The sequence below is a fragment of the Aspergillus sclerotioniger genome, assembly GCF_003184525.1.
Source record: "Aspergillus sclerotioniger CBS 115572 chromosome Unknown BO94scaffold_1, whole genome shotgun sequence".
Lineage (NCBI taxonomy): Eukaryota > Fungi > Ascomycota > Eurotiomycetes > Eurotiales > Aspergillaceae > Aspergillus > Aspergillus sclerotioniger.
The window spans coordinates 1,939,346-1,957,059 of NW_020290991.1; the positions used below are offsets into that span (position 1 = coordinate 1,939,346).

The following is a 17,714-nucleotide window of genomic DNA, read 5'->3' on the forward strand; positions in this document are numbered from 1 at the left end:
CTCTGCTCCGTACGGAGTGCTACGCTACAGGTTTGATCAATCCAGGACGGTTTGGGCTGATCCTCTCCATCTATTGCTTGTTCTCTACTCCTCCTCACTTCTCTTCTTTACTCTTTACTCAAGATTGTCCGCGCGTTTGTTGTTAGATGAACCCCTGGCATGACAACAGTCATGGACATGGCCTCTTGAGGCTAATCTACGCTCTGCCACATTATTAAGAATGCTATTGAATTTTTGTCCCTCGGAAAACGTACATCATAGATTTCCTAGCTTATCGGACACACTGCTGATTGCTAACCACTGCATTAAACCTAGTAATCTCATGGCATGATATTTCAGTTACTGCAAACCTAGTTTGGGAATATTCTGTAGCAAAAGGATGTTCAGTAGTCTTTTAGGATCTTTGTGTACCTCCACCCAACCCCCAGTTTCAACGATGATGATCTTGCCATCTATACAAATCCGCCTCCATCTCTCATTCAACTCGCCAAGTTCGATCCGGAATCCTTCGATATCGTTGTAGGAGACGTTTTCATCGCCTACGTGCTGGCCCTTTTGGTATGCAGATGTCATGACTTCCATGACACTTGATGGTGACATTGGCCCAAAGTGAACCATCCAGAGACGGCCATCCAAAGGTCTTGACAACGGAGAAATCATGAAATCCTTTTCGAGACTTGAGACAAGACTCGCTAGCACATACATGTGCTCGTTGCGCCCCAGGAGATCTTGACGCTTGCTCTCAGTGTGGCTGTCCCGTTTAAAAAGTGTGACAGCGCCTCTAAACCTGTGAGGTTCTGTACCGTCGGAGGGGTAGAGTATCTCTTTTGCAGCTAGCTTGAACCTATCGGCCCCGAATTTGCGATATTCAGCAGTATCACTGTCGGCAACCAATGCAGCATGCAGACCCCAACTTGCAACAACCCCCCCGTAAACCCTGGGGTGCTCGTAATCACTCTTTAAGTTGCGAAAGATGGGGACTTTTTGGCGGCCTTCGTCAACGATATATTGCGCCCCCGGTGAGAAATCGGCAGAAAACGTAGGTATGCTTGCTGGCGTCCCGCGCAATAAAGCTACCAGTCCAGTTGTTGGATACGCAAATAACCCTAACGAATTCGCCATAGCATTACCTGTTCCAGTCGGGATGAGAGCAATGGTTGGAGGGACGGCCAGGCTCTCTATAGTACTGTGGAAGGCGTCAATTATGTCGGTCAGGCCTCCATCACCTGAGAGGAGGAGGATGGTCTGCGGAAGTCTTTCCATAGCACGAGGGATAAACCTTGCATGGCATAGTTCAGTGATGGTTTGTGTCGATTGAGTCTCATGGATCTCATATTGACTTATCCCGAGATGTGACAGCAGCGGGCGTAGAATATTGTTACAGAAGGTCACTCCTGTCCCCGTTCCGGATGTCGTAGATACAATAATATCAAGGCCCCCGCTTTCAAGTCTGGAAGAACACAGATGAGGCGGCAACTGGGCACACAAGAGATTCGACAGCGGTCTAGGTACTGTGGCCAGCAAGATGTTGTCGAGTAACAGAGGCTCGCTTTTGAGGTTGGTTGCTTCCGCATCATTCCGGAGATATAGCAGGGAATACACTGTTTCCCCGCAGTTATCTTTGGGAACTATGCAAATGACGCTGTGAACATCAACTATTATTTCTTTCTGAGGCTGGTCGGATCTGAATCGGAGACTATCGCAGCATGAGTTACAGTCAATACACCCATCGTCGGTAGTATAAACAGCGGGGGAATCCATGTTTGGCAGGTGCTGCTAGTGATCTTCACTATCAGAAAGGTATGAAAGGTGTTAAAGAGGAAGAAAAAGCAAAAAGAGCCCAGATGAATCAAACGTTAAAGAAGCGGGATGACAATGTAGGTACTGCACTTTTTGCACAAGTGTTGGTTTATTATCAGCCTCTCTGGCGGAGCATGCTGAGGACATGATAGAAATTAGCGGGAGCCGCTAAGGCTAGCATGTATGATACTAAGGGAGTAGACGCCAAGTATCTATTCACTATGAAGTACTGTCGAGTTTCAATTGATTACGTACTCGGCTATGTTCTTCCTGAACGAAGATTACCCTACAATTGGAGGAATTTTGATAGATGCTTCTTATACCGTAATATAAAATACCCGTGAAATCGTAAAGTAATTGCAAATCATCCCTAACTGAATGTTAGTAGGAAAAGAAGCTGACGTATGGCCACAACCTTCTAAGAAAGGTGAATATATGCTCCTCCACAAAAAACCGTCAAGAGGTTGATCCGTGCTTATCACTTAGGTTCACGGCAATGAATGTCTTGGGGAGCTTAACCCTGGAAAGTGATGTTGATTAATCTGTTGATGCCCTTTGTAGTTGCATGTATATGATTTCAAAGGTGGGTTTGGTTGTCTTACGTGTCAAATCTTGCCTTCAGGGTTTCGATAACCTCTTTCCAATCATGATGGGCAGTCAGGCTCCTTCTTGGGGCGCAGCCAATGGCATGTCTGGAGTCAAGCTGCACATCCAGTGGGTCAAAAGCATGACAGCCCGGGCTGATTGATATCCTAATCGAATAAGAATTTGTTGACGATTCACGATCTTTGGCTTCGTAAAGTTCGAAGCAAATCTGAGATAAATAATCCAGCTCAGGAATAGCAGTCCTGGCGATCTTGGTCTGGATGCCTCCTTCCAAGATGCAGTTTAGGAGGGTGTAGATGTGAGATTCCTTAGTGAAATAGAAGAAAGACTTCGCGTCAGGCGAGGCCTGAACTTCTTCTAGATCTCTCACGATGCCCTGAAGGAGAGGCAATGAGGTCAATAAGCCAATCTCCAGTTTCTCTGTGTCTGTAATTCCATACTCCTGTGGGGTCACATAGTCAAAGAGTACTTTCGCGAGTTTGTATAACTCTCTTAATTTCGAAAGTCTGCCATCTATTTTGGCCTTGGTTGGACTAGAGCCAGGATACAACTTGAAGTAGTGGTCATAGCTGTCATCGAGTGCCCTGAAGTGTGGCATTAGTTCAAATGCATGCATGCGCTTCTTCCACCCGAATCGATGCGCGAAATGTGAACCCTCTGTATGCTCTTCATGTTTATCGTGACCGAGTCCAGTATCTCCGACAGTGTCATCTCTTTTGGCTTTCTTCGAGCTCTGGCCGTATCTTTCATCACCACTGTCATCACTGTCAGGTGGCATGAAGACCCATTCCAAAAATTGCCGATTGTGAAGCGCATCAAATTTCATGCTGTCATAGAGCTCGGAGAGTTTACTGGGATCGACCTTCTCGGTATCACAAAATTCCGCGAAGAGCTTCTCCCATCTTTCCTTGAAAAGCATGGGATCCTCCCCAGTACACCACCGCCCTTGAACAGAAGACAAAGGTGTCTCGCATCCCACGTTATGTTGGGAGGGAAGTGTACAATCTTCATCTTCACCATTCCCTCTCGAAGTGTGAGATGATGATTCTTCAAGCCTCCGGAAGTTGTGTCTCATAATATCTCGGTGGTACTTCATCAGCTCGACGACCGTAGCCAACACGACTGATGGCTCTGGGATGTTATCCTTCGGCCACGTAAACTGCGAAGGCGCGGATCCTTCTCTCAGAAGGAGCTTTAACTTCTTTTTGACCTTATCCATGAGATCTTTTGCAGCATTGGAGTCGTCCAAAAGATCTTTCCGTACTTGTATGAAGTTTTCGGGGAGTTCCTTTTGATCAAGGAAAGAGCAAGCCCAGATTTGAGCTATGTGGCCCAATCAGCTTGGAATCAGAAAAATCAGCATGCTGACTTACCACTCGTGCTCACTCTTCGTTCAGAGCTTGTGAAGATACGGACATTATTTAGCGCCTCCTTGTTCATTAGTTTCAGATCATCACGCATGTTAAGCCCTAGATCCTGTGATTGATAGCGTGCCGCATGTGTTGGTTCCCCTCCCCACTTGATTACCAGCTGGAGTTTATCTAGAATCAGGTCATTTTCTGCAGCAGAGAATCTCGAAAAGGTTGCACCAGATATCGAGTCGCTTCGTGTCTGGGGTCGGCTCAGTTGATCGTTTTCCGAGGAAGGATGATTGTTAATAGATAAAGAGTCCTCTTGGGGTGGCTCGATAGGCAAGGTCGGAAGGACCGAGGATGCTTGTCCACGTAGTTCTTCTGGTTTTCGCTTCCGAAACATAGGTTTTATCTGGACCTTTGTCCCTGGCCAGCCACCTTTCTTCTCGAGAGACGTACGGAGTAATTTTAGTTTCTCCATGTCTTCAAGGTTTTGCTCCATAGCAACTTTGACAGCATCCGAGACACTTGCTAGTGCGGATTCACCCTTTATTACCACCTCTTCCTGATGACCTTTTAGCAAGTCGATGAAAGGCTGACTGTGGAATGTGAACTTAAACTTTTGTTTCGGCGTACGGTCTGCATGTCTGATAACTGCCACCATCCCCTTGAGCTTCCATGAGTGTTTGGAAGCTGGCGGCGGCGGCGGCCCTTGGGCCGGCTGATCCATTGGCAGCATGAACAACTTAGAATCCTGCGGTCCATAGGCCCTTGGATTTGCAAGTTTGTCTGACCCATTGGGATCTACATGGCTGTTTCCATTGTCAAATTTCTCTCCAGATGACGAAGTTATTGGCCTCGTAGCAATCGAGTCCGAGGAGCCTGTGTCGGGGCTTCTAAGACCTGCTTGGCTTCCATTGAGCTTTGATGCACTTGGCGACTTCAGCAGGGTCTTTAGGGTGTGTCGGTGAGAGATAGATTGCCTCCATGGGTGACCTGGATCCAGGGGAAGAGTGTCAACGGGCTTTGGGATCCCTTCGCATTTGCGCTGCTCATTTAGAAAGGCGTCTCTCAGGATACTAGCGCATTTGTCGTAATAGTCATTATTGTCTTTGACAAAACTCCAACCGTTTACGTCAATCACATAACTTTTCTCTCCCACGCGGAGCATGTCAAACCCGCAAATTCTTTGGCCAAATCCATTTGATATCCTGGAAGCAATGGCAGCTTCCTCCCTGCTCAATTTGGTTATGTACCTGAGCTCCTTGCCATGGGTGTTGCGGCGAACAAGCCCGTCAACAACAGGAGACTTCCGCGTCTCTGCATGGCAAAAGTCTGGCCCGACCGTATAGGCTTTGACGTCCTCCGAATTATCGACCCTTAGAAACTGTTCATAAATGTAGCTTGTATCTTTCTCTGCCACTGATCTGGGAACAATAAGATCGGGATCGTATTCAGAGCTCTTATTCCCGACTTTTCGGAAAAGCCTCCTACCACCACCACCGTATTGCTGGTCGTTGGGGAAATATATATGGATATTGTGATCTTCGCCGTTTACCGGCTTCTCGACGAAGGGTTTTCTGAACACTTTGCCATCAACAATTAGAGAATCGCCATCGTCAGACATTTTCACGCTCATTGTCCTCGATGCTCCTCCTCCAGTACCATCGCTAGGACCATCAAGTTTCACCCCTGTCAGCTTATATACATGCTCGGCAAGTTCTGGGGATTCAAGCGTAGGTCCGCCGTCTCGGTTAACCTCCAGTCTTTTAGGCGTCGGGACACTCATCTGATCTAGTATCTTTAAACAGAGACGCCGGTCCCATAACACCTTCTGCATGGGCAAGTCGTTGACACAGAAAGGGTTCCGAAGTTTTGCATAAGCAATGGCTTTGTCCAATGGAAATCCATCAGAAAAGAATGCTATCAGGTATTCACACACCGGCCAATTCTCTACAGCTTCATCAAGGATCACCTTATCACCAAAGACGATCACTTCAAACCTACCCTTGGATTGAAGACGGGTCAGAATATTTTGGCTAGGTTTGCTGCGTGCTTTCACATCCAGAGCACAGACACCGATCCTCCCTAGATGCGGTAATTCAGAAAGTTCAGCTTCACTGGTGGAGCTCGCGGCTGTACTCCCACTAAGCCTTCTGTGTGCTCGGCTAGATGAGCGGGTTGAAGAGTTGGGAACTTGCCCACTGTTCCAATTGTCGGAAGGAACATCGGGCTTGTACGACTTGGATCCGCGGCTTTGTGCGTTATTCAGACTGCTCTTTGAAGAACATGGGGCCGTGGGCTCGTATAGTAGGCTGAAAGAGCCTTGGTCTGTCCGATCGGAGCCTGCACTCGACGGTGATGTTGGAGATTTCGGCTTTGCTTCCATACCGGCGCCAGTATGATCAGGAATGCCAGAGGAACAATTGTTGAGCGCGCTGGATTCCATTGAATGTGCGGGCAGGCGTTAGAATGAAAATATCGGATGATAGTGAAATGAGCAGTAGCTGGCCGGTAGAAGCTACTGTAAGCTCTGGCCACGGGAAGAAGGACAAAGTCGGTATTCAATGACGTACTATTCCCATTCCTGAAGAAGTACGCGACTTATTGTTATTATTATTATTATTATTATTCTTATTATTATTATTTTGCTGCTCGCCACCACAGCGGTGACGTACCTGGAACTCAAGTAGTAGTACTGTAGTACTATACTGTGTAGTACTATGTACTGTGTGTGTTCGGTAAGTGTCTTTTGGATATAGGTAAATGGGGTATTCGGTAAAATTTATATGCAGCATGACAAGCCTCAATACTCAGGTGTCAACCGGGTTTGTTCCAACCACGGCGGAAAACGGAACGATAAAAGAGGCAGGGTAGTATGAGAATGAGACCTTCTATATACCAATTACCTAGTGAATGCCATCCATTATGCATTATGTCTTGCACTACAGATAATGTCACAGTATATCTCAATTATTGCTTGTATGTAGTATTGTAAGTGGAGAATGTTGGTTATTGCAAGGATCCTATAACTCGGTACATTTGAAAGATGGCATCTTCAGGATGGAAAAGTTCAGAGTGCCACTCCGTACTTCCCGATGGTAGCTCTAGAATTATAGTATTCCGAGACTATAGAGTATGAAGTACTCCATGCTTTAATAAAATTGTCTGAATTATGTACTTCGTAAAGACATGGTAGACCGGGTATTTCTAGTCTTGGGTATTCGAGATGCATTTCATGGTCTTATGGATAGTGGTGCCACTATTGCTTCGGAATTTGGTCAATACGACGCACAGATCCCGGCATACCGAGAATACTGGCCGCGCTTTTAGCGAGATTAATAGAAAGGTTAGGGACGCCTCAGACTATTATGCATTGCAGGCATCCAGGTAGTTTGGTTTTCAGAAATTCTGTCCATCTCTGTCCTGTTTATTTCGCGATCTTTCATTTTTCAACTATACCTACGACTAGGTATTGCCGAAGTAATGTGGTGCCTGATTGAGTATTCCGCAACAATGAAATATTCAACCAATGAAAAGCCTTTACGGGGATCCGGAGATATATTAATTCCGTCTAACATGTCTTTTCAATAGTACTTACTTCTGATACCTCCAGTTATAGATGGCATAAGTTTGTGCATCAAATTTTTGCACGATGCCGTCTCTGAATAATGATGGGTTTGATCTGCCCCTTGCGAAAAGGCAAAAGCGAACAATTAGTCAAGATGTTGAACGACTATCTCAGGCATCTGGGTCTAAGATATTTTCTTCCTTCCGGGTAAGCGATGCTATTCAGAGCATTTTTGCGTGCAGTCCCTTTGTCGCGCAAATGCTTTATTTCCATGTATATTGATTTTTATCCTATCAGGCATTAGGGCTAGTGTCTACCGATGTTCCATTTACCTGTGTGCGCCTAGGCAAATCGACGTTTCAGATCACCACATCTGTAGGGCGCAGCTTGCAAACATACGATTTAAAGCGAGGTCTCAACTTGGTTTTTATAAGCAGACCTCAAACACCAGAGAGCATCACTGCTACTTTTGCTTGGCAAGATAGAATTTTTGCGGCATGGGGAAACCTTCGCCCTGGGTCTGGCGGAGGTATATGGGTTTTCAAGCGTGGTAAAAGAGTTGCATCTCTACAATTACCTTCAGGATTCTCTGAGCCCATTGACCGATTGCTTGTTTTCGGTTCATGGATTATTGGCTCCAGCAGCAAGTACATCCAAGTGTGGAAAAATACATCATATCAACACTACACCACTCTCAGTCCTCAGCGCGTCAAGGATCTGTCCGAGGGACCGGTCTATACTGGGCAAATTTGCAATATGCCGACCTATCTCAACAAGATCTTCGTCGGCAGATACGATGGAAAAGTTGACATTTGGAATGTAAAGACAGGAAAGTTAATATATTCAATGCTACCAGTGTCTCCACAAGCAGGTGCTGTGACTGCTCTTCAACCAAGTCCCGCGCTATCACTTATTGCCATCGCATACAAGGGTGGTATGCTATCGATCTGTAACATCGAAACGGGCCAACTTATCATCTCCCTGCGAACCGACTCTCAACAAATGCCATGTGTTACATCTCTCGCTTTTAGACATGACGGCCTAGGAGCCGGCGAACACGGTCGGTCTCCTGGCATGATGGCGACAGGTTGCATGGATAGCGGTGATATAACTATATGGGACCTGAACAACGGGGGCAGGGCGGTGGGTATTCTGCGTCGAGCACATAGAACACTCGCCGGCGAGTCAGGATCAGGAATAAGTCATATCCAGTTCCTGGACGGTCAGCCAGTGATGGTCTCATCAGGGAAAGACAACTCTCTCAAGACATGGATATTTGACGAGATCCCGTTTTCATATATCCCAAGGCCTCTTCATTCAAGGAGTGGGCACTCAGCTGCTATCACCACCCTCAGCTTTTTGCCTTCCGCGTCTGACGGTTCTGAGTTTAGTGGTAAATGGTTATTGAGCACGAGCAAGGACTGCAGCCTTTGGGGCTTCAGTGTACGGAAAGATAGTCAAAACACTGAAATATCTCAAGGAGCCGTGGAACACAAAACCAAAAGAAGAGTCACATCTACCGCTCATGGTGGAGCTACTCACACTTACATGGACGGCGACTTCCGAGCACCGGAAATCACGTGTATCGCCTGCTCCCTGAACCGCGATGGCGGAATGGGGAACACGACATCTGGCCCTATTTGGACGAATCCAAAAGCGACCAGGGCAGACGATTCTAGCAAAACGGGCTGGGAAAGTATAGTGACGGGCCATCGTGGGGACAAATATGCCCGGACATGGTTCTGGGGTAAGAAGAAAGCCGGGCGTTGGGCGTTCGAAACCAGCGACAAAGCCGAAGTCAAGGTAAGCAGACTATTGAGTACAATGAAGAATATGTCCCTAACCTGCATGCGATAGAGCGTTGCGATATCTAGTTGCGGCACCTTTGCAATGGTTGGGTCAGCGGGAGGTGCCATTGATATGTACAACATGCAATCTGGTTTGCACAGGCAGAGCTTTCCAACAGCCAGTTTCAAGGAGACTTTGAAAGAGAAGTCTAGATTCCAGCATGTCTCTGAAAATCACGATATGAAACATACCAAGGCTGTCACCGGTCTTATGATTGATGGGCTTAATCGTACGGTTGTTAGTTGTGGACTCGACGGGAAAGTCAAGGTAGGGTCAAGTTTCCACATTTCTTGGTATAAAGACTTACTCGATTTTCATTTTCATAAATATAGTTCTGGAATCTTGTGTCTGGACGACTCATCGATCAGCTTGACTGGTATCCCATGACGTCTATCAATGGACTTCGAATCAGCCCCACAAACGAGCTGGTTGCATTCAGCTGCGACGACCTCTCAATCCGTGTTGTTGACGTGGAGACCAGGAAAGTCATTCGCGAATTCTGGGGCTGTGTTGGACAAATAAATGATTTCACGTTTTCCAATGATGGACGCTGGATAATCGCTGCTTCTATGGACTCTACGATACGCGTCTGGGATTTACCGACGGGGCATCTCATTGATGTTTTTCGCGTCTCAAGTACGTGTACTTCTCTGGCGATGTCTTCAACGGGTGAGTTCTTGGCTACTGCACATGCAGACGGGGTAGGCATCAGCCTTTGGTCCAACAAAAGCTTGTTTATACCTATCTCAACGCGAAATGTGGACGATCACCTCATCGGCGATGTCAGTATCCCTACGTCTTCTAGTGAAGGCGGTCCTGGGGTCATCGAGGCAGCGTTCGCGGAGAAATTCGAACAATCTGAATTAGAGGGCCCATTGCCATCCGTTGAACAGCTAAGTGGAGACATGGTAACTCTCAGCGTCGTTCCTAAGAGCAAATGGCAAACATTGCTCCAGTTGAACTTAATCAAGGTAATTTCTAACCCTTCTTTTGGTTGTCGCGGATATTCTTCAAATATGGTTTGTGGGTTGCTTCTGACCATAAACAGGAACGAAATAAGCCAAAAACTCCGCCGAAAGCTCCTCAGAAAGCACCATTCTTCCTTCCGGCGTCTCCTGAACAAACATTAACAGATGGTGATATCAAGATGTCAATTGAAGGTACACTTGCTGAGCGATCGCGAATCACCCGAATGCACAGTTCGAACAGTACTGCTGGAATTGCGAGCACACGTTTCACCAGTCTCCTACATTCGGGATATGAGTCTGGCAATTTTGACCTCTTTGTGGAGCATTTGAAAGGTATGCCACCCACAAAGGCAGATCTTGAGATCAGGTCCCTGGATCCACAGTTGCGAGACGGTTACTCTGAATTATCCGCCTTTGTGACCGCGCTCTCTAATCGCTTGGGACTGAGGAGGGATTTTGAGGTGGTCAATGCTTGGATGGCAGTCTTTCTAAGAATACATGCCGATACTGTGGCAGAATGCTCTAGGACAGATGCGTATGAGAACAACGCTTTGAAGGCCGCCCTTGCCGATTGGAGTCGAGCTCTGCAACAAGAGGCACAGCGCTTAGCTGGGCTGGTGGGATACTGCAGAGGAGTCGTGGGATTCTTGCGGTCTACACGTTAAACATACATCCTTGTGGCTAGGTAAAAAGATCAGGACGATCAATATTCTTCTCTGCTCAACCAAAGGATCAAGTGATAATTCAAAACTGAAATGTATAAATCACTGCTGCGAAAGAAGTTCATATATGTTTGACGGGTTCTTCCGCGGGAGACTAGGTCTGAAATCGTTAATTTTTGCCGTGGACATTGCAGAATCATTTGCATACTGATGCGAGTCTGTCCCGCAAGTTGAAATGTCTGCATTGTAGGAGGTTTGTTCCATGAGCTGAAGAAGTCGATTCACAAGTTCACTGACAGAGCACTCAGTGTGGAATTCCTCGCTCATCTCGCGTATTGACCGCATCAGAATATAGAGTGGAGGTAATGTATCCAATATAGCCCTTGTTTGTAAGGTGTGTTCGTCAGTGTAACCCGCAAATCCCAGTAACTGCTTAAGAATTCTGAGTGAATATAGCACGGACTGCATTTGTGCTAGGAGATGGATATCAGTCCACTCTAGCTTCTTGCCCATGTATCCCAATGTTAGAAATCGCAATAGATGCTCCCTACTGGGAACTGCGAGCCTGGTTTGCCCGTCGTATATTATAAAGAGCGCGAACATTCTCCAGTAGACTGGTGAAGCCATTGCGATTCCCAGATGATGATGTACGGTGTTCAAGGTACAACACAGTGACTGGATTTCCATCAAAAGCCAGCCCTTATCTCCCATTGAGATACGGTCAGTTGTAATTCTACCCCCTCGCCTGACATACTCATCGATAAAGGTATACCTTTCATTGATGGGGTATGATATATTGAGAGCCGAATACCCCATATTTCTGTAAATCTTGCCTTGGACCCATGCACACTGTCTCGTAGGATCCTCATTCAGAACAACCAGATACATGTACGGATGTCCCTGGAATGTTTGAGCACTCCATACTCCGTACAGAGAAAATAGCTCTGATACTCTTGGATCAAAACACTGGGGATAGCTTTGACACGCTACTTCCTGGTCAAAACTAGGATTGCTCTTGTATTCCTCTGCGAACAGATGATATCCGGACATGTATTCAGGAGATTCGTCGATGCACTTTGAGCGCTGTATTAGCTGGTTTATTCCAGTATCAGGGTGATTCTTTATCTCATATGCCAAAGGAAGCAGATTGGGCATGCCTAGCCGGTGGGCGACGAGGGCTGGACATAATCTTAGGGCCCGTATCTGCGGGCCTTGGGGCAGAGAGAATAGATCAACCGAGTCCAAAAGTACAACAGAGCCGAATGTCCCAAGATCATGAAGTAAGAGATCCGAATCATTGGTAAGTATAGCAGAACCTGTAAGCCTAGCAAGGTGGGCACAGTACATGTCCGCTTCTCCCGGGACCATCACGGAAATATCTGCCCATGGCAAATCATCCAAGGAAGCAACATTGAGTCCGGGGACATCTTTGACGACGCTGGCAATATTCTTTCTGCACCATCGGTATTTGAGATCTTCGAACACTGCAGGGACAATGAAAGGGCTTTCAGGAATATTATAATACTTCGCAGGCAAAGTCCGCTTCTGGAATACGATCTCAGGGTTAATTGTGCGAATGTTCAATGGGCTACCAGACCTCTGAAAGCCGCACAGTGGTTTAGACCGGAGCAGCTCGAGTTTTCTCCTAGACTTCTCTAGTCTAACAAAACGCGTATGCCGTTTTTGAGCAGGCAATGCCCCATCGAAGCATATATTATGTCTACTACGAATTAGTTTCTCCAAAAGACCATATTAGGGCAGTCATCAAGTCATATACTGTACATTTTCACACCTAGGATGGTCAATTGTAAGAGATAAATCATGACCCCGCAACTTATTTGATCGCATGTTGGCTGTGAGTCTGGGTATTGTAGGCTATGATCAGACCGTGACAATAAGCGCATAGAGACATGATAAACAAGACTTGGACCGTCTATCACAACAGCTCTAGCAGATTTTACTTGGCTGTGCGGGGTCTCCTGATTCTCCCCTAGCACAACAGACTCCGCAAATGGATATAAATGACGTGTGAGAAATGGTATTCCCATTCTGAACAATGGACATCGAGTAGCAGCTGCTCGTCAAGGTACAGTACTGCGCATGGCAAAATAAGGGTACGGGTACTTGTTGATGCGCCCGCCTGTTCTCCACCTGGGCACAGCGGACTGTGACGGCAGCCAAGTCCAGTGTTATATGATGTTGGGACACAGAGTCTTCGTTCCGTCTGTTCTCCAGATGGCCAGCGGATTTCCGTTTTGGCCTACTGGTATGAACGTAACATATGATGCTTATATTATCATGTTTACTCTATTTATTTTGCTATTATTAGTATTATTTATCTCTAATACATACTTATAATACTTTCTGTTATTTCTTTTTCCCTGTCATGCTTAAAGTTCTAGAGTGTGACCGCTTCGGCGGGTCCGGCTCCTGTATGTAGTGTTCTGCGGGTGTCAATCACATCAATCGCCTGACATCATATACAGCCTGCCCTATCTTCTGCTAGAAGTCATCCCCATACTCTTTCTGTAAAGAACTCTTCTAGGGTAAAAAGTCAAGACAGGACCATAAATAAGGCCATCATTACCCGCCGATACCTCTGCGGACTCCTAGAGTCCCCTATATGCTCAGGTACACAGGTGACGGGCTAAAAAGCCTGGGGAGTACTCGAGATAATGATCAGTAAGATGAAAGTTGAATTTGCTAGAGAGAGAATGATCTATCTATAAGTAAACTGGTCTTTTTTATAGTTAATCTTTCTTGAAGAGTTTCTGTATAATATTTAAAAAAAATTATATTTTTTAGACAGTCTCTATGTGACGGCAGCTCTGCTGAGTATCATATAATGCTTATATTATTTTGTTTCTTCTGTTTGCTCTACTGTTACCAATATTATTTTTCTTGAATAGACGCTTGTAATACTTTCTGTTTTTCTTTTTTTCTCTATATTTAAAATTCTAGAGTAGTTAATACTAATATAACTTTATTTTATATTAAATAATTATGTCGCAGCTCAGCAAGAAAGACAATGAATGTGGAGTAGTATGATGATCTGTCTAAGAGCAAGGGGGCCCGTCAATTTAGCTATATACTGGAAGACTGACATACAGATATAAAAAACATAAAAAAGATCTCTGGCAGGAAGATAAAATCATGATATTAGATAACTATTAGATTATTATAGAGAATCTTTACTATATATATAAAGAAAAGTCCTAATAAAGCAGTTATATATATCCCTATAAATAAAAAAGACAATGTTCTCATTATATAAAATAAAAAGTAAAGATAATAATATTAAAATCAAATATCAGGACTAAGAACATTTTTTATATTGATAAATAAGATCCAGAGTATCTATATCATCTTTATAAATCCAGAAATTATAATCATGTGATAGAACGGGTTCGGATGGCGATCATTACCTAATAGGCAACCATCAATGACAGTTAAGATATCCGGATAAGCAGTATCAAGATAGTAAGAATTATAAGATTATTATTATGTATATCATAGAATCCCGCGCTTTATTATATAGTAAATATAAAAAATCCTTCTTCTTAATCCTTCATGGATTAGTTTATTCAGTGAATATAGACTATATTTATTAATCTATACTGTTCTATACTGTAATTCTTATTTAATTAATAAATTCTCTATTCTGACAAGTAGATTTTATTATATTTTAATTCTTCTCTTTTTAATTATCTAAGAAATATATTTTCTTAGGTTTCTAGTAAAGAATCAGAAAACTCCAGTAAGAAATAATATAAAGTTAATAACTATTTATATTTTTATTGTTAAGGAAATTCAGGAACTTCAGAATATAATCTAATATTTAACATAAGTAAATACTTTATATTATTAAATTGTGATTTTTCAGGCAGATATCTGTTACGGACCCCTGCTAGTTAAAGCTACTAGTAAGGCGGACTCGTCAGGCAGAAGGCAACGTCCGGACGGGCAGCAACTCTTATTGAGTAGAATCCCGATCTGAGTAACCGACACCCGGGACAGCTACGCCTCACGTGACCATGGGTATATGAAATAATATACAAACAGGTATATAGTATATGGTATACAATATACAGGAAGGTATATAACTTAGTATATAAAGGATAGATATATAAGGACACTCTTTCATGTACTTAGCCAGTTCTGTTCTTTATACTTAATAATACTATCTTTAAGTAACCATATATTTAGAAAGCTTAACAATAATACTTATCTATACTCACTTACAGATAGCTGCGCGGCACTATTCAGTCTTACTTCTCTTCTCTTGTTCAAGACCAGTCCTTCTTAGATAAACATCAGTCTGATACATCCTTAATTTAGTTCAAAGATACATATACCAGTGAAGCTAAGCTAACAAGAACAGGAAGAAGCAATCCTAGGATTTAACACATTAAACACCAGTTAGCACGAGTGTTACTAGTAATAACCATCCATTATATTAAGAGTTTCAAACTCATCACACACCCCACAGCAGCAGGGCCCGATAATGCAAGAACTGATGAATATAATTAGTCAGTTATAAGAAAGTATCACTGCCTTAAAACAACAGAATCAGTTAACGTAATCGGTAAGCGAGCGGGCAGTGTAAGCGAGCGGGCAGCCGCGCCCGCCAACACAACTTCCATGAAAATATGAAGCAATTATTAGCCACTATATACGTAAAATCTCGTGCTTACATGGTGTTTTGACATGTAGAACACCTTATTCTTGTATATCCCACTGTATTATAGTTACTGTAGTGAGGCGGTGCCCGGCGGCGAGGCTGTTCTTTCTCTGCAGCTGATTCCACTGGCTGGATATTACTTACTTTATCAGCCTTATAAGCCTGTATAAACGCGTTTATAGCCTCACTAATAGTAAGGCTGTTAAGGCCTGTTATTTAACAATATGATCTCTTCTTCTTAGTGTTTTGCCTCTCCAGCCCGGCTTGTAGTTTGTTAACTTTCTCTTTAAGTAAGGTAGTCCGGTTGAAGACGATCTCGCAACCCTTTATAATATAGGCTAAGGCTGCTTTTATCTATGAGAAAGGACTAATTATATGTTTACAAAGATGTCTCTTAATTGTTGTTTTATGCTTCTTTAACTGCCTCATATTCTTGGGCGTCTTTGGCAGTGTTGACGTAGTGATTATACTGTCTGTTGGAGTAGCCTCCCGTAGTTGTAAAACAAGCTGGCCAAGCATCTCGTCCGGCTGAAACGGTACTAATCCTGAAGCCTTAAAGACGCTTTATATAGTTGATTTCTTGAAGGTAAAAGAACATGCCTCTGGATATATATCCAAGAAATCAATCTTATCAATATAATAAGTATCTTGGCGAGTTAGCTGTTCCACTAAGCCACTGTAGACTTGTTTTAACAGTGCGAAACAAGCTATATCAAGCAGTTAATAAAGATATGAAAAATACAGAGATATATAGATAAAGATAATATTATTTTGACTACAGATATTATCAAATTCCGGAGTCAAATAGGAGTCATGTCTATCAAGAATCAAGAAGCTATATCGTCCAATCTGCTGGTCTTTAGTAGCTGGAATGAAGTGTTCATAAAGCCAGTGTAGGCCAATCTTATTAGAAGTCCAGCCGTTTAATAATAAATTGATACACTAATCATATAGAATACAGTCTTGAAGCTAGGTCTTGATATAGACTTTTTCTTTAAAAATCATATACAGAGTCAACACAGCACTAGTAATATTAATATACTTAATTAAGATCACTTATTCACAGTTACCAGACTGTATAAGAAACAGCTTGCCTATACAGTTAGATTATATAATTACACATGCTGTAACTACCATGCTCATAGCAAAGCCTGTTTTATTAAAATTCTAAATATCTTCATCAAGAATTCTATATTCTACTTTAACAGCTTCAACCCGGGCAAACCACTTGTTAAGAATCTTTAGATCCTTGCACTTCACACGTTGATAGTTTAATATTTGAGAAAATCAAGTCTTTAAAGCTTTATTGCAGTTCACGAAGTTATATACCTATTTCTTGCTAACAAAGGCTGTAGAATTTGACTCATGCTTTTAAAGAAGGATATTAGCCATTCTCCAAACATGTAACAGTTGAGAATGAAGCCCACGCTTTATAAGTAAGAGAATCCAATTCTTTAAAGCCTCTTCTTCAGAAAGAGTCAGTTTATGAAAGTTGGTACATATATTATAGCAAGATTGAACTCCTTGCAGGCATCGTTGAAGAGTTGTTTATAAAATATTAAAAATACATGCAGCTTCTATTACAAACAAAATTTTGCCCTTCTGAATAGCTTCAATGGCAAGGCAAATTCGGCCTTCTTGTTCCACCAAAGATTTTGACGATCGAGACATTTTTGGTGGAGTTGTTGATGGTTGAATTACTTCAACTTGAAAAACGCGAAACTGACGCGCACGGCTGCCCGCTCGCTTACCGATTACGTTACTCAAATATTGCTTAGTAATTAAGTCTGTTAAGGTCTGACCACCGGAACCATTCAACAGCAACTGAGCGAAGCTTAGGACTTTCTTGACCCAGTTAGACTTACATCTCAGCATAAACAGAGAAAAGCTTAAAAATAAGATTAATAAGATTCTTTTCACATACATCTATCTAATCAAAATAATATTTAATTAATTTGAGCTGTATATCTATAAGTATCAAGAAAAGTCAGTAAATAATCAGAATAATAATATTAAATAAATCTTTACCAGTTACACCAGATTTAAGCAATATCTTAAACAGATATTCAGAGATATCAATGCGGCATATAATATTAAATAAAAACTATAATAACTTAGATATACTAGATTAGTATTTAAGTATGCTTCTAAATTCTTATAAGTTATCAGTCACCTGGACTAGGATAATAATATATATATTATATAATTTAAAAAAAGACTTAAGAT

At 43.1% G+C, this 17,714-nt stretch overlaps 4 protein-coding genes across 4 annotated transcripts; 1 reads left to right on the forward strand and 3 right to left on the reverse strand.

The window, feature by feature from the left end:
- Positions 1-237: 237 nt before the first annotated feature.
- On the reverse strand, positions 238-1,950 carry BO94DRAFT_530164 (diacylglycerol/lipid kinase family protein). The gene has a single exon (XM_025610626.1). It carries the CDS (start codon positions 1,759-1,761, stop codon positions 340-342), a length of 1,422 nt encoding a protein of 473 aa, XP_025473566.1. The 5' UTR covers positions 1,762-1,950; the 3' UTR covers positions 238-339.
- Positions 1,951-2,108: 158 nt separating this feature from the next.
- BO94DRAFT_619875 (inositol polyphosphate kinase VIP1) lies at positions 2,109-6,489 on the reverse strand. The gene is made up of 4 exons (XM_025616895.1): positions 6,437-6,489; positions 3,780-6,345; positions 2,403-3,729; positions 2,109-2,320 (listed from the first exon to the last, which is right to left on the reverse strand). Exons 2-4 carry the CDS (start codon positions 6,205-6,207, stop codon positions 2,257-2,259), a joined length of 3,819 nt encoding a protein of 1,272 aa, XP_025473567.1. The 5' UTR covers positions 6,208-6,345; positions 6,437-6,489; the 3' UTR covers positions 2,109-2,256.
- An 865-nt stretch (positions 6,490-7,354) lies between these two features.
- BO94DRAFT_481922 (rRNA-processing protein UTP21) lies at positions 7,355-11,178 on the forward strand. The gene is made up of 5 exons (XM_025608874.1): positions 7,355-7,536; positions 7,627-9,132; positions 9,187-9,444; positions 9,510-10,148; positions 10,226-11,178. Exons 1-5 carry the CDS (start codon positions 7,414-7,416, stop codon positions 10,808-10,810), a joined length of 3,111 nt encoding a protein of 1,036 aa, XP_025473568.1. The 5' UTR covers positions 7,355-7,413; the 3' UTR covers positions 10,811-11,178.
- Positions 10,910-12,855, reverse strand: BO94DRAFT_454102 (uncharacterized protein; the record flags this gene model as incomplete). Its single annotated transcript, XM_025607596.1, has 2 exons — positions 10,910-12,527; positions 12,590-12,855. The coding sequence occupies 2 exons, from the start codon at positions 12,853-12,855 to the stop codon at positions 10,910-10,912; spliced, it is 1,884 nt and encodes a 627-aa protein (XP_025473569.1).
- Between the last annotated feature and the right edge of the window lie 4,859 nt (positions 12,856-17,714).

What these genes read in the sequence shown, in the direction of transcription:
- BO94DRAFT_481922 (XM_025608874.1), top strand. Translation starts at nt 7,414, where the DNA reads ATGCCGTCTCTGAATAATGATGGGTTTGATCTGCCCCTTGCGAAAAGG. An exon ending in AGATATTTTCTTCCTTCCGG is followed by an intron (nt 7,537 to 7,626) that starts GTAAGCGATGCT and finishes TTATCCTATCAG; the next exon opens with GCATTAGGGCTAGTGTCTAC. An exon ending in TCCAGTTGAACTTAATCAAG is followed by an intron (nt 10,149 to 10,225) that starts GTAATTTCTAAC and finishes GACCATAAACAG; the next exon opens with GAACGAAATAAGCCAAAAAC.
- BO94DRAFT_619875 (XM_025616895.1), bottom strand. Translation starts at nt 6,207, where the DNA reads ATGGAATCCAGCGCGCTCAACAATTGTTCCTCTGGCATTCCTGATCAT. An exon ending in ACGAAGAGTGAGCACGAGTG is followed by an intron (nt 3,730 to 3,779) that starts GTAAGTCAGCAT and finishes TGGGCCACATAG; the next exon opens with CTCAAATCTGGGCTTGCTCT. An exon ending in CTGAAGGCAAGATTTGACAC is followed by an intron (nt 2,321 to 2,402) that starts GTAAGACAACCA and finishes ATCACTTTCCAG; the next exon opens with GGTTAAGCTCCCCAAGACAT.
- BO94DRAFT_530164 (XM_025610626.1), bottom strand. Translation starts at nt 1,761, where the DNA reads ATGGATTCCCCCGCTGTTTATACTACCGACGATGGGTGTATTGACTGT.